Source organism: Paroedura picta, chromosome 6 (genome assembly GCF_049243985.1).
Source record: "Paroedura picta isolate Pp20150507F chromosome 6, Ppicta_v3.0, whole genome shotgun sequence".
Lineage (NCBI taxonomy): Eukaryota > Metazoa > Chordata > Lepidosauria > Squamata > Gekkonidae > Paroedura > Paroedura picta.
In genome coordinates this window covers 23,456,010-23,478,700 of record NC_135374.1, presented here as the reverse complement: position 1 = coordinate 23,478,700, position 22,691 = coordinate 23,456,010, and the positions used below count along the sequence as shown (strand labels likewise).

Below are 22,691 nucleotides of genomic sequence, written 5' to 3'. Positions count from 1 at the left end.
TTGAAGAAAATAGGACTTACTGCTGAGTAAACCCAATGAGGATTGTTCCTCGTTGTTTATTTGGAAGTCAGCCTCATGAGTTGCTTGAGAGTAAGTACGCAAAGGATTCCTACCCAAGCTGAAAATCTGTTGTCCATACAGGCTGAGGAATGTCTGGTAGGATTGTTGGATAGGCTACACCAGTGGTCCCCAACCTGTTTATCACCGGGGACCGGTCAACGCTTGACAATTTTACTGAGGCCTGGGGGGGGTACTCTTTTGCCGAGGGACATCGCTGCCGCCGCATGATCCCCTGCTCCACTTGTTTTCCCACTGCCGCCCCTGACTTCCAGCCGTCCACTGGGGGCGCTGCCAGTAGCATCTGCACAGTGTTACACCAAGGGGAAGCCCCAGCCATGGCGGCCACCAGAGAGCACCAAAGATCAGCTGGTGGCAGAGTAGGCCCCAAGGCAGCAGCCGGGGAGGAGGACGAGGAGGAGTCGCAGCCAGATACTGACTGATCCACGGATCAGGGGTTAGGGTCTGCTGGGCTACACCACTAAAATTGCAATGTGCTGCTGCAAGTTCCCTCTGCTTCAAAAGCCATTTGCCACATTCACAAAACACCAACCCAAAGGCCTCTTAGAATGATGGAACTATTGGGATTACTCTGTGGATCCCGGTCTTGATCCGGGCCTTATTTGATGTGCTGAGATGACTCAAGTTTCTAGGAAGTTTATTTTTAAAGGGGAAAAAAAATGACTCAACTGTTTTATGACTCTGTCTTTAATAACGTTCTGCAATTATAGAAAGATCATTGTCACTCACAGCGTTTTACAACAGTGGTCAATTCTTGTAACGCTGCTCCCTTGCCCATATACAGGAGGGAATTGGCAGTCTTTTGAAGAAAGTGCTATCAAAAATCAGAGAGACTTTAGATGTGTTTTGAACCAGAGCCCAAGGCACATTAAGGGAGGAGGGCAGACCTCTCCCAGCAAACTAAAGCTCTGAATTGCATGACACAGCAGTATTATTGATGTTTGTCCCAGTTGAAGGCCAAATGCTTCTAAGTTAATTAAGCAGAAAGTGATTGTTGCACACAAGCCTCTCAACTAGCACTTGCACATACCCTGCCTGACTGATGCACTTTAGTGATCATTTGCAAGTGGCTCTTGCCATTTCGCATAATAAAAGTGCACCCAAAGGGGATGGAAAGTGCATTGCTCCGCAAGTGTGAAAGTGCATTCAATCATCCTCAATCTATCAGCACGCCCCAGAGCTGCAACTCTGCCCTAATCCGATCTTTAAAGTTTGATACCAAAATTGAGCACAAGCAAACTGCATATTTTTTCCCCAAATGCACACATCAACAGCATCCATCCGTAAAAAAATAAAAATCTTCTTATAAATGTGTCATTTATAAAACAGTCTGTAGGACGGGAGGCAATTGTTCACTTGACCTTGTAAGATAAGGCCTGCCTGAAACGTCTCTTGAGGTCTTGCATGTTGGGAGATTTGGGCCGTGGAATGATGGACGATCTCCTTTTCTCCCCGTTGCTGCAGCTGTGCAATTTACTAACTTCTTTGCAGAGATACTGGAACGCATCGCACACCCCTTGGGAATTATCACTAGTGGAGATTTCAAGAAATACACTGCCCAGTTCATTGGCCAGCTGCAGGCCGTCCTTTGCTGCTACCTGTCTGGCATGGGTCAAGTCCCCTTTGTTGCCCACTATAAGGACAGGGGTTTTAGAGTCTGGACGGCTCTTCCGAATCTGCTGATAGAGGGGACGGATAGACTCATAGCTATGGTAGTCTGTGACGGAGTACACCAAGAGAAAACCATCCGCCCACTTTAGGCACCTTGAAAGGGAATCCAGCATCTGTGGGATGTCTTCTTGAAGCTGAAGAGAGATCACAAGAGAACACACGTGTGAAATATACACAAGAAACTCTTTCAACAGCAAATGGTATGAACGGCCATCAAAACAAGAGGCGGTGGGCATGCAAAAAGAAGTCCTGGGATTAATCTCTGGGATCTCTGGCTGAAATGATCATGGATACTAAGTGTTGGAAAATAGCTTTCTCTGCCCAAGACCCTGGAGATCGACTGTTACTCAGAGCATAAAGTACTTTGCTAGCTAGATCGTGCTCTGTATACAGCTGCGGCTAATGTTCACCTGCCTCAAAAGACTAAAGGTAAAGGTATCCCCTGTGCAAGCACCAGGTCCTGTCTGACCCTTGGGGTGACGCCCTTTAGCGTTTTCATGGCAGACTCAATACGGGCTGGTTTGCCAGTGCCTTCCCCAGTCATTACTGTTTACCCCCCAGAAAGCTGGGTACTCATTTTACCGACCTCAGAAGGATGGAAGGCTGAGTCAACCTTGAGCCGGCTGCTGGGATTGAACTCCCAGCCTCATGGGCACAGCTTTCAGACTGCATGTCTGCCGCCTTACCACTCTGCGCCACAAGAGGCTCTCTCAAAAGACTAGTGGGCTCTTAATTGTACAGCAGATGTAGCTTGAGGGCTCCTGCCAGCGGCCAACTGAAACGCTGAGAAACAGCCAATGGAACCAGACTACACCGGACAACACCATGTGGTCTTTCACTGTTTTGAAGAGCCACGTGACAGCTTTCATGGCTTGCAAAGAGAATGGGTAGTCTGAAAATTACAGCATGAATCTAGGCTGCTAAGGTGTGTCTCCAAAATACACATTTGGCATGCACGAAATGCATCTAGTCTCTAGTTCTAAAAAATGCCAGAGATAATATTTTTGATTTCTGAAACAAAATTACCAAGTCCGAATATTAGATCACAACACATTTCAAGTGGCTTGAAGGAGACCAAAGCTACTGTCCATCACAGTGGAGCTTGTTCTAACCCCCCATGGGATGGATCCTAGGATTTCATTCTGTTAAAGCTACAGGACTTATTTGCAAGAAAACAAATATGGGATCAGCCTGCAGCAAAATCTCAATTTGTATCTTATCCTATGTACTGATTTTTATTCTACTTGTTCCCTCCAGCCCTGAATGATCAACATTCCCTTGGTCAACAAAGCAATGAACAAAGTCATGTCAACAAACATGCAGTGAAAGCTTGATTCAAAGCTCATTCCAGTCAATAGACGTTTTCCACCAATAGCCCTTGAATTAATAATTCCAGCCCAGCAACCCCCAAAGTCTGCTGTATTCAGATTCATTATTTACCTCAATGGATCCTGGGGTGTCTTGAATTTGCAAGAAAATTTGGTCATCTTCCACGTGAACAAGTCTGGAATACAGATTCCCTAGAGAAATAAGGGTGGCAGTTTTAAAACACTTGCCTTTTCGCTTCACAGCACCTACATAGATAGGATTCAACCAAGTCCTGTTTTTCTTTCCGCTCCCTCATTGGGGGACATGCAAAGAGGAAGGCAGAATGAGGCTTAGGGGATGTTGCCCATCCCATAGACCGCCTGGGCTCAGTTTTTCCTATCCCAGCCAGAACAGATGCTCTCTGCTGGGGAAGCCCCCATGCACAGATCCATGTGCCCAGAATCCCCAGAGAGACCTGTCAAAAGCAAACTCACCTGTGTTGGGTTCATAGTCGCCGATAAACCTCCTAGTCAGGTAGCGGACAATCATAGCTGGGGAAAAGGAAGAAGTTGGGGCGTTACCAACAAGGCACTCAGGATTTCTCCCCCCAGATGCCTACTTAAGGGAAGGCACAGCCACACAGCTTAAGGAGGGCAGCGATGCTCAGGCAGGCCCCTCGCTCAGAGGGAGGCAGCAACACAGAGGTAGGAGAGGAAAAGCGCTGAGCGTGTCTAACAGGCTCCTGAGCCAGCAGAGGAATTTCCCTCCGACGGGCATTTAAACTGCTCCCTGAACAGGCTCCCAGCCGCTTTGAATGAGCAAGCGCCCCCTCCTTTCCAATCAAGCCTTTCCACTGATTTCCACCCCCACCCCTTTTACTCCTCGGGAAACGACGGACCTGCAACCTGCAACCGGCTTCCTCCCCCGGCACCCTCCCCGGCCGCCCCCTTGCTGCTCGCATCCCTTCCTCCTGCTGCGCTCACCGCTCTTGCCCACGCTCCCTGTGCCCAGCACGGCCAGCTTGACGTCCTTGACGAAGTAATGCGCGGGGCACTCCTGGATCGGGGCGAGGAGGCAGTGGTTGGACATGGTCGCCGGCCGCATGGGAACGGCGCCCGAAAGGCAGGCAGGCAGGGCACGCACCAGCAGCAGGAGCAGCCCAGCCACCCGGCGCCGCCGCTGCCTCAGTTTGGGCGCCGTGGGGGCGCGCGGGGCTCTTAAAGGCTTCCGGAGCCCCGCCCCCGCCCATCTTTGGCCGGGCTCAACCAAGCGGCGGTGTGCGTGCGTGTCTGTGTGTGTGTGGCCGGGCGTGCGCAAGCAAGGCGGAGCTCCCCCCCCCCGGGCCAGACAATGGGAGCCGCCCGGCCGGGGCCAGGAGGGGGCGCGGCGGAGCGGCGGCTTCAGAGGCATGGCGAGGCCGAGCGGCTGGGATCGGCTGCCTTTTCCAGCGGCTGGAGCTTGCTGGCTTCCGGGGACGAGGGAGACGGTGCGGAGCAGGAGCTCCCGCTGCAAAGGAGCCTCCGCGGCGGCGCTTCCGTCGCTCTCCAGGGTTCCTCTGCAGGGGGCTGGAAGAGCCCCCATGAATTGCTCACCAAGCGCAGGCGCCGCGCGCTCGGCATCTGGAGAGGTGGGGGGGGGGGTTCCCTGGATCTGGCCCCTGGCCCCGTTGCATCTCGGGGGCGGGAGGGAGAGGGGCAATTATAGGCTGAGTAGGACACCGCGCAGCGCATCCGTGTGCAGGGACGGGTTTTTGGTCTGCTTCCAGTGACAGTAGGTACACAAAGGTAGAAAAAGCGGGAAAGCCGCCACCCGTGTATGGTATGTGCTGACCTGGATGGTCCAAGGCAGTCTGAGGATCTCCTGGTGTCTCAGAAGCTAAGGAGGTGGGCTTTGGTTAGTACATGGATGAGAGACCACCAAGGAAGTCCAGAGTCGCGATGTAGAGGGAAGCTGTGGCAAAGCATCTTGAGCGTCCCTTGCCTTGGGTTGCCCTAAGTCAATGGCACTTTGTGACATCATAATCCAGGGGTAGTCAAACTGCGGCCCTCCAGACGTCCATGGACTACAATTCCCATGACCCCCTGCCAGCATTCGCTGGCATGGGGCTCATGGGAATTGTAGTCCATGGACATCTGGAGAGCCACAGTTTGACTAGCTGTTTTAATTCATGATGTTACCCGCCATGAGCTACCAGAAGTGGCGAGATACGAGAGTCAATATTTATTTATTTTAAAGTCCTTCCAATAGCTTTTCCTACTGTAGAAGCAGAACTAGACACACAAAAAAAAAATACATCCAATACTGTTCTTTGTTTTTATTAATAAACTCTTTTGGAAGCTATCGTAGGTCATTATTTTCTCTCCAGTACTCACAAAAATAATAAATACTAACAGAGTAATGAATTCCGGTCCTAGTCCTCTGGAGAAAAAAGTATCAGAGCTGTTTCACTGAAACATGAAGGAAACACATCCGTTAGATGGATGGGATTCATCTTATGTGGAGCCAGAGCATCACAAAATGTATTTGAGTTCCAAGAGGTACCCTGAAGGCATATTAGCAGGCACTGAATTCAGTTCCAATGTAAATGTTGCAAGGAAATGATCTTCGAAAGCAACAAATCTGTGGCATGTTTACAGCCATTTCTAAATATCTGAAAACAGTTACCCTTTTCTCCACACTCACATACACACCTTTGTATCAAATAACCTGCTGTCAGTGCTCAGATGCATCAGCCCTTCAAGAACAAGCAGAGGAGGAACCTGGGACTTGGGTGCCTCTTTCCTCTTCTTCGTCCCTCTGCAGTCTCCAAACCAACTTCCTAAGGCCTGGCAAATCAGCAATTTCCAACTGCATTCAAAGTGGCAAACTGGAGATTGTTTTGCCCTGACAAACCAAGGCTATGATTCTGGTTTGTGGGACCAGCCCAATCTCTAGTTGTCCAGTTTGGATGGGAAAGCAGCTTCTGATATGCTGGCAATAAGCAGGGAGCTAATTAGTTCAGTGCACCAAAAGAATCACTAGATTTGAATCCGGCAGGCCGACAAGATTTTCAGGATACGAGCTTCTCAGACAAAGGTATCTGAAGGAAGCAATGATTCTCAGAAGCCTGTCCCCCCAAATCTTGTTATTCTCTAAGCTGCTACTTAGACTCAAATCTAGCTGTTTTATGCAGATCAAGATGGCCACCCTCTGAAAAGTGTACCAAAGGAGTGAGACAGAGAAGGTGCATGGGAATTCAGTTTCTTCCAGGTAGGTTCATGCAGCACCAAATCTAAAATTGACACGCTTGAGTCTCAAAGCCTTGTTCTTAGTGGAGGTAGTAAACATGAATCTAGGCTGCACCACTTGAAATGCAAATAGAGGCTCAGGTTTATGTAATTTGGGTAGAAAATAAATGGCACCTGGTCGAGATTCCTGTGACTTGTCTGAAAGGATTTGTTCCTGAATCTGCAGGGGTTAACTCCCTTATAAACTTGAGGGGTTTTTTGTATTCCTGCTTGGGATCTGAGTTCCACCCTGACCAGATCCAAACATATTCACATGATGTTTCTGTAGGACAATGCACAGGTCACATTGTTGAAACCTAATGCTCATAAGCCGGCTGACCACGTAACTACAGCTTGCATTTAGTTTCCCACAAAATGCTTTTCCAATCCTGTTACTTCTTTCCTCTTCAATTTAGCAGCGTTTAGCTTTGAAATAAAAAAAAAAATCACTGAGAAAGGAAACTACTTCTGCTTGCCTACATTTTTAGTATTGAAGAGATTAGAAGTGAACGGCATGGTATCAGCAAAAAATAATTGCTCCATCTAACTCTAACAAGTACATTCCAGCTCTCATCCTTAAAGCATAAAAAAGATACACATTTATATTGCGTTTTGAATACGCCCATCACACAGGGTAAACAGCTATTGCATCTTCCCTGGTTGTTTTGAACGGGCTAAAATTAGCCAGCTATGAAGAAAACAGGGACTTGTTCTCAGAAATAATGTAAGGGGGGTGGTGTGGGACAGCGCACGTACGAAAGAAGTCATAGCAAAGAAGGGAAGGAAATCAGAAGATTCAGAAATGGAAATGCATGACGGGATGACAATGTGGAAACAAAAGGAGATCAACCAGAAATGAAGGTGCCTTCAAATCAAGGCTATAAACGGAAATGGCACAAAAAGGATGGAATCCTTGCTTTGTTGGTTAGCTTTCAAGTAAAACCTATCTTGACAGCATCCCTCCTGACCCTAATGTACATCACATGTGTCCTCCTGCAAATTTCTCTTATGAGTAACATCACATGGTAAGAGTTTGGGTATACAGTTGCTTGTAGGACTAATGCGGACATGTTGCAGTGCTTCAGAATAAATTTTGCTGATCAGACAAGAAAAAGGAGGGTTGGCTTTTATATCCCACTTTTCACTACCCGAAAGGGTCTAAAAGCGGCTTACAGTTACCTTCATCTCCCTGTGAAGTAGGTGGGGCTGAGAGAGCCCTGATATTACTGCTCTGTGAGAACAGTACTACCCAAGGTCACCCAGCTGGCTGCACGTGCAAGAGTGGGGAATCAAACCTGGCTCACCAGAATAGAAGCCGCCACTCTTAACCACTACGCCCAAGCAGTATTCTGAAAGTAGGATGGTTGGTTGATGTCTGAAAAGGTTCAACAAGTAGCAGATGGTGAACACGTTGGGCTTTAATTGCTTGGCCAAATGAAGCCCACCCTTTCCATAGCAACAATTTCAGTTCTGGAACTGATGCATGAGAGATCTCCCTTGTTCCAAAAACTATGCTGGATGAGTTGGATCAAAACAGTTTCCTTTTGTAATTGTAACTGCAGTAATTACCGTATTTGCCGGCGTATAAGACGGCTTTTTTCCTCTGAAAAACATGCCTCCAAGTGGGGGGGCCGTCTTATACGCCGGGTGCTCTTCTGGCGAGCAGCAAGCGGCGGCGAGCGGCGGTGGGAGGCGGCGAGCGGCTCCCCCCCACTGGGTGAGCTGCGCCGGCGGGCGCGGAGCGGCGAGCGGCGGCGGGTGGCGGGGAGCGGCGAGCGGCGGCGAGCGGCTCCCCCCCACTGGGTGAGCTGCGCCGGCGGGCGGGGAGCGGCGAGCGGCGGCGGGTGGCGGGGAGCGGCGAGCGGCAGCGAGCGGCTCCCCCCCACTGGGTGAGCAGCGCCGCGGGCGGCGGGCGGCGAGCGGCGAGCGGCGGCGGGCGGCGGCAGGCGGCGAGCGGCTCCCCCCCCCACTGGGCTCAATATTTTGAGTTGAAATGTTGGGGGGTCGTCTTATACGCCCAGTCGCCTTGTACGCCGACAAATACGGTATATTACCTATTTCTGTTATCCCCTGAACCTTGCTTCACTGAAACAGAAGAACTAATCATGTAGAAATTTGATTGTTCCAACTTGGTGCAAAGACCTTTTATTCCTCATGAGTATAGTGCAGAAGTTAAGCCTGTGGAACTCAGAGAAAAAAGCAGATCCCCACCACAAAACGGTGGTCAGTCACATGGGGGTCAGTCACAAATTGTTTCAAGGCTAGAAGAAGAGTTGGTTCTTATATGCCGCTTTTCCCTACCTGAAGGAGGCTCAAAGCGGCTTACAGTTGCCTTCCCATCCCTCTCCCCACAACAGACACCCTGTGGGGTGGGTGAGGCTGAGAGAGCCCTGATATCACTGCTCGGTCAGAACAGCTTTATCAGTGCCATGGGGAGCCCAAGGTCACCCAGCTGGCCGCATGTGGAGGAGCGCAGAATCGAACCCGGCATGCCAGATTAGAAGCCCGCACTCCTAACCACTACACCAAACTGGCTCCACCAAACTAGAAGCCAAGCATCTTCTCACTATGGGGCAGCTTGTTTTGAATGGCTGTTTTCATAGACCCCAAAGTGTTACCTCCTGGGTTATTCTGAAATACCTCCTGTTCCACTGAGGTGCAGAAAAAGTCCAGTGAGGTGCAGAAAAGGTCAAAATTGGCTTTTTGTTTTGGGGAATCTATGTTTGCACAGGAAACAAATGGTTACCAAGAAATCCATTGTCAGGCGTTGGCCACGTTGGCCATCACCAGGGTAACAGAAAGACCCATTGGTCATTGACACAGAGACATTTTATATGCTCAGGGCCTCAGATTTGAGGAGGATATCAGGAGACAGGCCCAGATTAAGAGACTTTCACCCAAGAGCCACTGTCAGTCAAGCAGAGAACACTCATCATGGTAGCCGGCCTGACCATGTAAGACAACTTCATAAGGTCTCCTCACTTTTTCCACTGGGACTCCCCCTTTCATGTTTTACCCCTAAATATGTGCCCTCCCCTTGTCAATCTTCTCCATTATACAATTAAGGCCTCTTATAAAAACTCCATAATGCTGGGAGCGATTGAGGGCAAAAGAAGGGAACGACAGAGAATGAAGTGGCTGGATGGAGTCACTGAAGCAGTCGGTGCAAACTTAAATGGACTCCAGGGAATGGTAGAGGACAGGAAGGCCTGGAGGATCATTGTCCATGGGGTCACGATGGGTCGGACACGACTTCACAAGTAACAACAATGAAAACTCCAAAGATATCATTCAATAGGGCCCATACGAATACACATTTATTTAACCACATATGGCTGTGTCTTAAACACCAAACATGCCTTTAGAGGACATGGCATTAGCTTGTCTGAACACGTTTCTTATTTGAAGGAAATTTGCACCTGCTGAATTCCCGACATGAACTAGCTACCCCCCACATGGGAAACCCTACAAATCAATGTGGAGGCAGCACAAAGCCGGTGCATAAATAATTCACATCTCTCCAGAATACAAATTAATAATGCAACAGCCAAGCCACTGACACACATTCCCACCCCCCAATCAGGATCTCTGGCTCCAGGGCTCATTTCAGTGCATGGGTCTCAGAGGCACAGATAATTTCTGAACCAATCCTTGACACATTAAGCAGCCATTTGAAGGTTTCTTCCAAGGTTTTTTACTCAAAATGATTTTAAATCCCACTAACTCCTAGTTGGCCGAGCTGCAGTGCCAGCATTACAGAGAAAAGGGGCTTTATGACTGTCCAATTAGGGACAGGAAATTGTGGACCAAGGAGAGTAGACTGCAGCTTGCCCATTTAGAAGCAAAGATGAAGAGCACTTTGACTATGAAGCCCAAGGCAGGCTCTTCATTCACTAAAAGCCTTTGAAGAGAGCATCTCTGGTGGGAGGCTCTAGGTTTGGGTTTCCTACATGGAGCAAGGGCGCACTAGTTATTGTCCTGCTCTAGGATTTTGTGATTTTTGTATACAGGTAAGCACCCTATTCAGCATCTAATTTTAACAGAGGACCATTTTGAGGCAAGGAACACTCCTGCATTTCCCAACCTGGGCAGAGTCTGCACTTACTTTCTTTATTCCATTGTCAATCCTGTTGAATTCAGATCGCTTTGAACTCGGGTCTTCCTCTCTCCCCCCCCTCCCCATTGAAACAGGAAAGTCTTCTGCACGTGGTTAGGGTAGTTCAGAAGGGGGGGGGGGAGCCAAGCCTCTTTCTTTCTTTTCTTGAAGAAAGGGGGGGGGAAGAGGAGCCAAGCAGGGAGCCTCTTTCATTTCTTTGAGGGGGTGGGGGAGAGGATTGAAAAAGGCAGAGAAGGGAGAAAAAATCCAGGACCAACAGAAGTTGAGAGAAATTAGGGGCTTCTCCTTTAAGGCAAGCGTGTCACATGACCAGGTGTAGCCTATCAGAGGTTCTCTACCACGGAGCTTTCTTTCCCAATCCGGATATTGAGGATTAAAAGTAGTCTGAGATATCGCACAATAAAGGTAGGGTCACTCCGGATCAATCTTTCTTGCTGCAGAAGGAAAATTAAAATGGCCCAAAATCCAAACAGAAATCGCATTCTGTGTAGAGGGCAGGGACTGAATCGATCTGGGGTTGGAATAAAAGCTCCGTGCAGTTTACACCCTGGTCTGCTAACAAGGCTTCTTCCACAGGGAGCTGTCTTCAGCTCTAGGGCCTCCACTTGCTGAACGTACCATAAACCCAGGCTCACCTTCCTATCTGCATCATGTATGGAAGGCAAACACAGTGACAGCTCATCATTTGTCAACTCTAAGTATGACCACAATCTCTACACAAGAGTAATAGAATCCTGCCCACCCCCCACCATAAGCCTAACTGTCTGGAGATGCTAGCAACTTCATTACCAACCTTGGAGCAAGGAACGTTTCCTAGTCTGAAGCTTGTTTTTCCTCCTGGTGGTGGAATGTGCCATCAAGTCACAGCTTAGTTACCTTGTAGGGTAAGAGCAAGAGATCAATATCAGCACCTATGTCTGCCTTCCTTGGTGCTTTCCTGTCCAAGTATTAACCAGGCAGATCCTGCTTAGCTTGAGTTCTATTGAGATTGGGAAGCTTTAATGAAGAAGCTAGTCAAATGCCATTATTACCTTGAGGCAGGTCTCTGGGTAGGCAGCATATATATTTGCTAAGCAAAAAAGGGAACCTTGAGTCCAGTGGCACTTGAGGACCAATGAAGTTTAATTCTAGGTACAGCCTTTTGTGGACAACTTTGTCCTGTTGCTTCAGGCCAACATGGCTCCCCACCTGAAAGCAAATGAGCATTAGCCCTGGAGCAGCATGCAGAATTATATCCTGCAGGATAGGTTGGCAAGGGTTTTCCCATGCCGGACTTTTTCCTTCTCTGCAGAGTGTGACTTGCCAGCACAAATTATTTTGTGTAACTTATTCTCTAAGAACCTACAGTCAAACATGCTCAGGCTGAGGTAAGGCATGGCAAGAACTGAATCATGGCTAACACAACTGTGCCAATGTCATGAAATACAGAATTGGCAGGAGCCAAAATTATCTGCCATGATTAGAGGAAATTTTCACTAATTCTTCCCTTTCATGCTATTCCTGGGGGCTCTGTCCCCCAGGGAAGCATTTGGAGGCAACTGAACTGTAATGGGGGGTGGGGGTGGCATGAGAAGGCCATGCTGTGCTGAGAAATCCTTCTAGGAATTGGTATTTTTAAATCAAGGTTCAAGCCTGTATCTGGTTGGATCTCTACTGATGTGTATGTGTTTAAACTTTTTATTCTTTACAAGTCAGCCAACCTCCTTTTTAAAAAAGTACTCCTATCAGTAGTTACCCTTAAACTTGAAAAATATGGGGCTGGAATCACCTCCGATCACACAATGTAGTCACTTCTGCTAAGGTAGGAAGGCTGATTTCTGCTATTTCCCCCTTCCGAGTGCAGCCTCCGCCCACCATTCCCAAGGTCTTGAGCTAGGGAGAGGCTCATGAATGGCACTCTGCACATATAACATGATCAAAGTACTTCAGAAGGCTGTCCAAGAAAGAAAAAACAAATATCCTTCATTACATTATACCCCTGTCTGAAGCACTAATTGACAGGGCTTGGACTTCACAACCAATGGAATTACTATGTCTGCTACACTCGGCACTCACTTAAGCACACTGGCACAAAATGTTTAGAAACATGAATGCTAACACATACTTCAGTTCTCTAAAAGATTTTATTTAGTAAATATACATTATGCCATAAACTCATATGGAATTGGTTCCAGCAGTTCTGGCTCTTTGCCATTGGTTCTCACAAAGTGTGCTTCTCTTGGAGGAGCAGGCTGTAAGTAAAGGAAATAAGAGAGAAAATGTTTATTAAAAACGTAACTAAGAACAATTTCCATTGCAGATGAGAAATCCAAGAGTTTGATATGGTTACTTCTGTACAGTAAGTATTTGTCGCATATACTTTGCCTTCCCCCAAAGTTATTTTTGCTGTGAAGATCCCAAATTTCAACACTAGATACTTTAAAAATATGGTTGTTCCCTCCAGATAGTGGATTCCTCCTAGGAGTGTATGGAATGTAGCTATGAGATATTGCATTTACCTACTGACTGCTAGTGGTTTGGGGGGGCTGAATGGTTCCATGAATTTGGTGAGGTTTGTCTTTAACAAAAATAAGCATTTTGATGCTGGGTTTCACTGCTCTACAATTTGAGAGTAACAGTCCTGCAGTTATTTTTGTTTTAATTATGTGAGGACAGCAAGTTTTATTTCTCCTCAATGTACATAAACAAGACATCTGAAGGAACTAAAAATGGACCGACAACATAATACACGGGCACAATGTCTCCAGCCATGCTTATGATTATTTATGTCATTTCCCCGGAAAGTGACTGGCACAAATCAAATCCAAACCCCTGCTTCCCTGTAAACACTCATTCTCCCTCCTGTTTTAGTGCAGCCCCACAAACATTCAACCCCCTTATGCTATTCCTTTCTTTTAACAACCTTCAAGTTGGTTTAGTGCCAAACAGTGGCTTGTTAAATGAGGTGTGCATTATGCGAACACCTATTAGTGCAAGTGATATATTACCTGGCGTTTCAATTCAAACCAAGTGCCTTTTTCCTTTGCTTCCTTTTTCTTTCTTTCATTTTCCTTCACACGCTGCAAGAAGCTGTCTCGGCTCTTAGAATGCTTAATATGCTCAATACGAACATTGATTCTCTTGGCAAGGATCTTGCCCCTAAAATATGGAAGATGCTAACAGTGTTTATCACGTATTGAAAATGGCAGCTAAACTGGCAGACAGTGATTGATCTCACAGTGCTCGAGCACAGACAGCACAAGCAAGCTTTCTTCACTGGACTAATACAGCAACATAGAAGCATTCAAGTTCAGCTGAACTTTTCAAATTCTGTTTCCTCTGACAGGATCCAAGCCAATTAAGTATAATCTGGTTGGGTTTTAAAAGGATATTCTCTACCCCACTTGAATGGCCAACGGAGACAAGAAAGGTCTCAGTGGCAAAGTGAAGGGGGAGATAGAAACCCTTTGGTATAATATAGCCAATGACCAATTTAGGAGACAACCAGTAAAACATACTTACTTAACCTTCTTGTTCACGATAATGCCAACAGCATGCTGGGTAATGTTGTATACCCTTCCTGTTTTGCCATGGTAACATTTGTGAGGCATGCCTTTCTGAACTGTACCCATGCCCTGTTAATAAAATTAAAATGCACATCATCCTACAGTTTAAGAACACCAAATCAATATATCCAAGGCTGAATATTGTAGCAAAGCCAAAGAAAAAGCACTTGCAGCATCAATCACTGACACCACTGGTGTTAGCACACCAGACAGCTGATCAACTGCTGAATATACATTGTCAAACGGACCACCAATTATCAGACTGTGGCAAAATATTTCCAGAATTCCATAGGAGCAACCTTTCCTTTATTTTATTATGCCAATTACAAAAACTTGAGATTGACCCTCCTTGTGTAATGTCCTAATGTTTTCAAAAACACTTTTCCTAAAGATACATAGGGACACCAGAGGTACAGACTTGAATCTTTGAGTGGAATGTTACATAACTGCAAAAAAAATCAGAGGGCCACAGTTCTCTTTACATTTACTCATTTATTCAGCAGACTTCTGATTTTTCCCTCCAGTTCAGAAGATTTTATGTTTTTCAGCTACCCCCTAAAAGAGGAATCTTTGAAGTGAAGAGGTAAGCAAATGGAAGATTAAGGTTTCTAGTTACATGTAGTGAAGTGGAGAGAGTCAAGCAACCAGGCAGAGGGCAGCATAATAGCATAAGCTAATATGACAAATGCATGCACAAGGGCCTGTCTAATTCACAGAAGACATGGATTCTTATTTGATCTTAACCGTTTTATGGGCTGCCCTATTCCCTGCTTCAGAAGAAAAAAACTGGCCAAGAAATAGCTGTTTTAGTTGTTTGTCATTTGTTTTGCAAGGTGTCGAATCATAAGCGATCAACTCCAGATTGCCACTTGGATCTGTTAAAACACACTAACAATGTACCAAAGCAGCTGTTCCTTTATCTTTAAATTAAATGCACAGGGCAGCGCTATGACAACTCTGACAACTCTGATCTGCTTTCAGTGCCGGTGAAATGATTTGCTCACTTTGCTATTAGAAAAGCAATCATAGGAGACAGTCATCATCAAGCCCCAGAGAGTCAGAGGTGTAGCAAGGCAATGCTCCAATAGGTTGTGAAATTGAACAGTAATACGAAGTTTCGTATCAGTACTCTTGCAGCACACCGAAGATGGCTACCTTTAACAAGTTTTTCTGTAAGAAATACTAGAGCAGTGTCACTGGAACATTTTTCAGGAACCAATCCCATATTAAGTGCCAAGTGAGGAATTAACAGTTCTTCTGCTCAGATTCACTGAAAAAGACCAAACTGCATTGGTGTTCCTTTGCATACTTGCAGCAGTAGTCAGAGAAGTAAGCAAAACGTGATGCAAAATCTAGTATTTGATACTCTCACGCAGCCTAGAAAACAGTTAATTGTTCTTCTATTGTGGTACTTTTTATTTAAAAAGAACACAACAACTTTGATAGTAAAGTATTATTTAAAAGTACCTTGATGTCCACAATATCACCCTTCTTGTAAATGCGCATGTAGGTGGCAAGAGGGACGACGCCTAATAAAAACACAAGAATATGTCATTTTTTACTATATATCTGTATACAAACAAGCCCAGTTATAACAGTTATGGAATCACCCAAGGCCTGCAATCAGGATTAGGCTTCTGTAAACCACCTAGAGTCATTAGGTTTGGCAGAAATCATGACAAATTATTATTTGCTTGCTAGTTTTTTAATTAAATAAACTAGCAAGTAAAGAATAATATGGTTAGTATCTCTGCTTTCAATTCTGTGGAAGCTCAAGCTATTTACTTATATTCCCCTATATTAAAAGCATCCTCTTTCCCCCAAATTCTCACCCTGCTGATAGCAGCCCTAGCAGAAAAGAGCTGGATATTATTTCAAGAACTTTACACTTTTTAGTAAATCTAACAAGGCTGCACAAACTCAATTGATGGGGTCAGTGACTAAATCTTCCCCTTGAAGGTCAGTCCAAATTGCTCAAGTTGGTTCTCCGATCAGCAAAGGCTATTTCTAAGACAGCTGGAACAAGCAACCCACTCACAGCCCTGGCAATTACACTGCTTCCCGTGATAGCACTTACCATGTTTGCGGAAGGGTCTCGAGAACATGTAACGAGTCCCTCTCCTCTTCCCCTTTGTATTGGTCATCTTGCCTGATTACTGTGAGAGAAAAGAGCAAACAACGGCATAAATAAAACATCTACATGCTTCACCGCAATATTGTCTCTGAGGTATCTACAGATAGAACTTACTGAAACCTCAAGCCTTAGTGAATTTGAGACACAGAACACTAGTTTTCTCCAAAGAAATTAGGACACACTTTGCGCTAAATTATGCTGTATCTTAATTTACTGCTCACACTTTACCTATAAGTAGGGAATGGCAACTCCCTTTTCATTGTATTTGACGAAATGTGCCTGCACACAAAAATGTACAGTTTGAATAAAATTTTGTTTCTCTTAAAGGGCACAAACCTTTTCCCCTAAAATATGTTATACAAAGCCATCCTGCAGCACTGGTACCACATGATTATGGTACCACCCAAACATTAATAAAACGACCCTAAACCAAGTGTTTCTGTCCCTAGGACTAACTATAAAGTCAAATAACAGAACAGTCTATAGCACTTTGCATTTTAAGTGTGGTAACTGCACTGTCTGCTGTCTTCATGCATCTTTTACCATGTCCAATTTGGAAGGACAGCTGTTGACAACTGAGCCCAATTGTCAGATTTCTAAAGATCAGTTTAAGTTGTTTGATACCAAGCTTCAAAACAAACAACTGATATAATACAAAGCTGTAAAGACAACCTGCAAAAATAAGAGGAATTTTATTACTCTGCTTCTAAGAATCTTTGCCACAAACACATTGTGATATTTGTAAAGACTAATCTTGATTGTTTTTGGTTGCATAAAATCAACATGGATAACATTCTGGGCCATACTAGTTATCTACAACCAAATACAATCAAGATTGCATTTTATAAATATCACACTTACTATGGCAGAAGCTTTTATAAATCAGAATCTTCTTACGCCTGAAAGACTGACCACAGGTCTATGACATGGCTGGCTTTTTTAAATTATTAAAACTCAAAAGCGTTTTAATTTTGGAGACCTTACATTCAATGGAACCAATACACTCCAAGTCCAGTTTTAGACATTCTGCACATTTCCAGCAGTAAAGCCTGCACTGTACTTTGCCTTATTAATTTTAAAAGCCTTTGTCTCAGTCTTTCCACCTAGACTCCAAAGCAAATTACATGAATAAGCAATTGAAAGGACACAACCATAAATAAGAAAAATACACAAAATAAATTGATACTTTGTAATATATTTTTTGGCAATGCAGACTTTTAAAAAAAGCGTCATAAAATACCAAGATCACAATGACTAAGGGAGCACTTATGGAGAGAAAAACTCCATTTCCAATGCAACACCATGACGGGGAGGGATGCTTTTTATTTTTCCAGAGAGACCCTGTCAGGAGAGGAGACGCTTTCGGACATCTCTGTGATTTCCCCCCTAGCGTTATCAGCACGGGGAGCAGTGAAACATGCAGCCCTCTTCTCCTTCTTCGGACCTTACTGCAGCCATTCGATACCTTTTATTTTCTTACAAGCCCAGGAAAAACGTCCTTCTTAAGTGTCCGCAAACTGCATGAGCAGACGCTAAGTCAGAAAAAGAACCCCATGGCTTCTTTTTTTTTGGGGGGGGGGGGAGATGCCAAATATAACACAGGCGTCGCCTTCCGCCATGAGGAAAGCCTAATTCTGCACCACGTGGGCCGGGGCCCCTCCGCCATCCCCCGGGATCACGCAACCCAAGATCCCTCCTGCCCCATCTGCCGCCTCCCACGCTCACGAGGCCGCCCCATTCCTCCCGGGGCCGCCTGGGCTCCGCCACTCAACTCCGCCCGAGGCTTTCCTTTCCCCCCGCCTCACCCAAGAGCGACCGCGGCTCTTACCGGCCCCCTGAGCGGCCCTTGAAAGAGAGCAGAAAAGAGCGGGCCTCGGCAGTGTACCTGCAAAATGGCGGCAGAGGCCGAAAAGAAAGAGGGCGGGGCTTCCTGCACTCTCCTTCCTTCCGGTGGGCTTGAGCTGTGGATGCTGTCTATCGAGCGCCTGACTGGGGAGGGGAGGAGGAAAAAGGAAAACGCTGATGAGGGTTTGTGGCCATGAAGACAAGGCGCCGCTCACCTGGCTCCGATTTTTTTTTTTGCCTCCTTCTTTCTATGTAGAAGTGGCGTTAAGCACTGGAGCAGGCAATCAAGTAGACAGGTTTTGCAAAGGCCTTCTAACGGCCATGTGATTTAAAGGCTAGCGAGGCTAAGACGCATGGGGAGGGTGTTGCGTAGGCGGGGCGTGGCCACGTGACGCCAACGAGTGGTTGAGAATTGAGGGTTGTATGAGTAGTGGCGACCTTACTGGGCTCTCTTTTGCTAGCGAAGTTGGTGATTGTTGGTCATTAGCTAGACTAGGATTTTTAAAAAAATATTTTTTCTATCTCTGATCTGCAGATATGTATCATTGCAATGCAGTTCCTCGGAGCTTAGACAGAAGAATGTGTTGTTTTAAATTCAGAAGTAAATTCCACTTTGGTTATTGAGGTAAGTGCAGGGCTGACGTATCCATTAGGCAGAAAAACGCTTTAATTTCTTTATTTAAAATGAACTTTTAAGGTAAAAGAAAATGTTTTTCCCCACATCAGAAAACAATTATTTTATTTTATATTGCTGTACTGCCCTCCTTCACGGCTTGGCCATTTACAATATAAATTCCCGGGTCACAACACAATTTTGGTATAGTATATAACGATCAAACTCATTGACTTGTGTGTTTAAAACTTGCAACTTGTAAATGTAAGTAAATGAACTGTTAATAATGGTACAAAACTGTCATTTGATAAAGTGGCCAGATTTGGGGTTGCCTTGTGTTGGTAGTATCCGGTGGTGTAGCTGGTGGGGGAGAGTTCCAGGGGGCCCCAGTCAATAGTATTGGCTCATTGGCCGCAACCGAAAGCTTGGCGGGAGAGTTCTGTTTTGCACGCCCTGCGGAACTATACTAGCTCCTGCGGGACCTTGATCTCGGGGAGTTCATTCAACCAAGTGGGTACCAGGATGGAGAAAGCCCTGGCCCTAGTTGAGGCCAGATGTGCTTCTTTGGGATCACCAACCTGTTGGAATTAGTTGAGCATAATATTCCCTGTGAGGCATAGGCAGTCCCTCGGGTACAGTGTGCCCAGATTGTCTTTGGCCTTGGAAGTAATTATCAAGACCTTAAACCTGATCCAGAAGTCATAGAATCATAGAGTTGGAAGGAGCCATACAGGCCATCTAGTCCAACCCCCTGCTCAACGCCCTTGCAGAGGAGGTGCAAGGGTCAACAAGGGAAAAGGTCCCAAAACAAACTCTAAGACAAAGGGAAGAGGCCACGGGGACAGAAGGAAATGGAGTTGAGAAGGGAAAAAAAAGGAGAGTACTGGTAATTGGAGACTCCCTGCTAAGAGGAATGGATCGCTATGTGGCTGGGCCTGACCCCCTAACCCGAGAGGTGTGTTGCTTGCCAGGGGCGAAAATTAAAGATGTTTCAGAAAGGCTACCCAAACTCCTCAAATCTACAGATCGCTACCCAAGTCAATCGGTTCAATGTTTTGGGCCCATGGAAATCTATTAAATTGTGCTCACGACAGAAAAAAAAGTTGGAAGTATTTACAATCATATCAAAAATAATTTGTAATATTACTATGATGGAAGGCAAAAGTGCATACGGACCATGAATGTCACAAAGCTGACCTGGAAACTGTAGATAGGATTGCACCCCAAGTGTCAAAATGGACAATTTCCCCACTCATTGCAGCACTATCTTCAAATACAGCTATATTTCCAATTCAGATAAATGGTACATGGGAGAACAGGAAGAATTTCTTACACAGAAGCTAGCTGGTCTGATTCAGTGTAAGGCAGTTCCCATATGGTTATGGTATACATCTGAAGCTTTTATTTCACCCAAATCTTTGTCTTAAGTAATGCAAACTGTTGTGGAGGGATATCAACTTATTAAAATTTAATTTAACAGCCTTGCCTTTGATCAATTTTTTGCAGACATGGAGTATGGAAATATGTAATGAATGTGATTTTTCTGACTAAACAACAGACAAGTTATTTATTTGGGGAAATTAATGAGAAGCTTCTTGTCTGAAGCAAGAGACGCGATTCAGTTTTAAAACTCATTTGTATTGAGCACCTTTCATCGAAATTAGATGTGATTACAATTCTAATTACCACCCAGGTTTTCAAATCTGTAGATTATAGATTAATGTTACCTACAGACCTATGTTGCTGTTGGAGAGGTTTTCATAGAGTAATCAAGATATACTCACATTAATTCACAATGTGCATCTGGTACAGCATAAACAGGAAGAAATATTACCAAGCTATCCCTTCTATCATATCAGGTAGTATAAAAATATTGCAAATTCCTCTATGCCCCGGTCTCAGCTGTCTGAAAATCTTAAATATACTTAATAAAGATTAAAGTAGTTCTTATCACTCACTTCTCAGTTGTAAAAGTTCTCAAAGTGACTCTCAAAATGAGTTTAAAGGAAACACATCTACAAATATACAGCTATGACTTACAGGAAAGGTGGTTGCTTATGGAGAACAGTGAAGGCCAACAGCTGGGCCAAGGGCCCCTATAGAACCGCGTTTTATTTGCTGCCTCTTGAATGCACCTGCTGCTAAAATGCATGCATATACCCCTCAACTCTCTTTGCCCGTGAGCAGGATGGCAAGGTGAGCTTACTGGTGGAGAAGATTCCTTCATGGCTCTAAACCAGGGGTAGTCAAACTGCGGCCCTCCAGATGTCCATGGACTACAATTCCCAGGAGCCCCTGCCAGCATTCGCTGGCAGGGGCTCCTGGGAATTGTAGTCCATGGACATCTGGAGGGCTGCAGTTTGACTACCCCTGCTCTAAACCTTTTCTTCCTTATTATAGAACTAGGAATCAAGCCCGCTGTAGTCACAATACAGCGGGCGCTAGATTATGGTCTCGGTGCCGGCGAGCCTGCAGGCTGCCAGCACGCGGGACATGGTGGCCTGATGCTTTGCGCCTCTCGCTGCGTCATGCTGCCGGCAAGGGAGCAACTCCTCCCCCTAAGCCCTTACAGCTTTATTTAGTCCGTGGCACCCGCGGCACCGCGGGCGCGGTTAGGATATTTCCTGGTGCTCAGCTTGCACTTCCAGTCCCCTGCTCATTTGTGCTGTTGCCAACCGTCCTGGCCTTGACACCAATAATATCATAACTGCCATCCTGCCATGTGATTCTGATGTTGTACTTGCAGCTTGATAAGGGCACATGCTTAGGGGGTCCCCACTAAGTGTATAAGACACATTAGACACCCTGTATTTTTGAGGTACAGAAGCCAAAGGATACCCTTGAACATTAGCATTTGAACAAGTTGGAATTAATATATCTTATTTTTGGATACAGCCAGGTGGGATGTTTAATTAACTGACCATCTGCGAATGCAAAGGAAAACTGCAGGTTTTCTAGGGAGACAATACTCCAAGTTAGAAAAGGAATGAAAATGATTGTACTTTAGTTTTCTTGACAACAAAGCATTATTTAAGAGTTGATTGCCACACAAACATAACAATCACTCTGCAATCAGCTCTACACAAGCTGCTATCAATTGTCCTATATTTTCTATCACAGGAAACATTACAACAAACAACACTGCAACTGACACAGAAGCTTTTTTATTTTACAGAGTATCATTCATAATCCTGAAAATGTTTAATCAGGCCTAATCTACACTTTGCAGAAAAAACTGCTGAACAATGTCTCCCCTTCAAACTGAAAAAGATATGTCATTGCATTTATACCCTTTTCCATTTGTCTGCTGTTTCATGTAGTAGAGCATCAATACAGAAAGTTTTTTAAAATTAACCATTAGTCAGAGCACACATTTTTAATTTTATATGTTTGTTTATTTATTTATAGTTAAGTTTATAACCCACCCCTATTGGCCTTGCTTTTTTGGGGGGGTTCACAAGAGTCTGTAGGTACAAATAATAATTAAAACAGTTAAAAACAACCAGACAATTGGTAACGTAGGAGTTATTGTTTTCAGCTCGGAATCAGATGGGAAGCTGTCTGATTTGCTCCAGGGGAGGCACCTCAGTTAGTATTTCACTTGTCCAAGTTAGATTCAGCTGGGCCCGGTAGAAGAGCTCTGCCTTGCAAGCCCTATGGTACTGTGACAGTTTCGTTAGGGCCCTGATGTTCTCAGGGAGCTTATTCCACCAGGCTGGAGTCTGGGCCAAGAAAGCCCTGGCCCTGGTTGAGGCCAGTCAGATTTCCCTGGGGCTGGGGTCTGTCAGATTATTTGCAAACCCTGAACACAGCGCCCTCCGGAGGATGTATTCAGATAGGAAGTACCTCAGATACGCCGGGCCCAGGCTGTGTATAGCCTTGAAGGTTAGAACCAAACCTTGAAGTGAACTTGGAACTCTGCTTGGAGGCAATATAGCTGCCACAAGACTTGTAATATGGGCCCTCCACATTGTCTTAGTGAGGACCTGTACATCAGCATTTTGAACCAGCTGCAATTTCCAGTTTAGGGTCAAGGGCAGGCTAAGGTGACTGTCGCATGGATCAACGTGGCCAAGTGTTCAGGGGCCAGATAGAGTGCTGGTAGCTTGGCTTG

The 22,691-nt window shown here is 45.5% G+C and overlaps 2 protein-coding genes and 2 non-coding genes across 6 annotated transcripts; all 4 read right to left on the bottom strand.

Annotated features, from left to right (window-relative positions):
• Window positions 1-747: 747 nt before the first annotated feature.
• RASL11A (RAS like family 11 member A) lies at window positions 748-12,389 on the bottom strand. Of its 2 annotated transcripts, XM_077341771.1 has the most exons (5): window positions 11,472-12,389; window positions 11,234-11,316; window positions 3,552-3,608; window positions 3,190-3,269; window positions 748-1,883 (listed from the first exon to the last, which is right to left on the bottom strand). In XM_077341771.1, exons 2-5 carry the CDS (start codon window positions 11,295-11,297, stop codon window positions 1,431-1,433), a joined length of 654 nt encoding a protein of 217 aa, XP_077197886.1. In that variant the 5' UTR covers window positions 11,298-11,316; window positions 11,472-12,389; the 3' UTR covers window positions 748-1,430. The 2 variants fall into 2 exon arrangements, with proteins under 2 accessions (XP_077197886.1, XP_077197885.1); XM_077341770.1 differs by lacking the exons at window positions 11,234-11,316; window positions 11,472-12,389 and adding an exon at window positions 4,041-5,073.
• A 155-nt stretch (window positions 12,390-12,544) lies between these two features.
• On the bottom strand, window positions 12,545-18,151 carry RPL21 (ribosomal protein L21). 2 transcript variants are annotated; one of them, XM_077341773.1, is made up of 6 exons: window positions 18,005-18,151; window positions 16,063-16,141; window positions 15,453-15,514; window positions 13,942-14,054; window positions 13,428-13,578; window positions 12,545-12,671 (listed from the first exon to the last, which is right to left on the bottom strand). In XM_077341773.1, the coding sequence occupies exons 2-6, from the start codon at window positions 16,127-16,129 to the stop codon at window positions 12,582-12,584; spliced, it is 483 nt and encodes a 160-aa protein (XP_077197888.1). In that variant the 5' UTR covers window positions 16,130-16,141; window positions 18,005-18,151; the 3' UTR covers window positions 12,545-12,581. The 2 variants fall into 2 exon arrangements, with proteins under 2 accessions (XP_077197888.1, XP_077197887.1); XM_077341772.1 differs by having other exon boundaries at window positions 17,948-18,048.
• LOC143840873 (small nucleolar RNA SNORA27) lies at window positions 13,748-13,877 on the bottom strand. The gene has a single exon (XR_013232463.1). It is a non-coding gene; the product is annotated as a small nucleolar RNA SNORA27 (small nucleolar RNA).
• LOC143840861 (small nucleolar RNA SNORD102) lies at window positions 14,958-15,034 on the bottom strand. The gene has a single exon (XR_013232452.1). It is a non-coding gene; the product is annotated as a small nucleolar RNA SNORD102 (small nucleolar RNA).
• Window positions 18,152-22,691: the final 4,540 nt, after the last annotated feature.

Excerpts from the sequence above, each read along its gene's own strand:
- RASL11A (XM_077341770.1), bottom strand. The coding sequence starts at position 4,638 with ATGGGGGCTCTTCCAGCCCCCTGCAGAGGAACCCTGGAGAGCGACGGA. Across the intron at positions 3,609-4,040 it reads AGGGAGCGTGGGCAAGAGCG|CTATGATTGTCCGCTACCTG; the intron begins GTGAGCGCAGCA and ends CCTTTTCCCCAG. Across the intron at positions 3,270-3,551 it reads CGACTATGAACCCAACACAG|GGAATCTGTATTCCAGACTT; the intron begins GTGAGTTTGCTT and ends TTATTTCTCTAG.
- RPL21 (XM_077341773.1), bottom strand. The coding sequence starts at position 16,129 with ATGACCAATACAAAGGGGAAGAGGAGAGGGACTCGTTACATGTTCTCG. Across the intron at positions 15,515-16,062 it reads GAGACCCTTCCGCAAACATG|GCGTCGTCCCTCTTGCCACC; the intron begins GTAAGTGCTATC and ends TGTTTTTATTAG. Across the intron at positions 12,672-13,427 it reads GGTTTGAATTGAAACGCCAG|CCTGCTCCTCCAAGAGAAGC; the intron begins GTAATATATCAC and ends CTTTACTTACAG.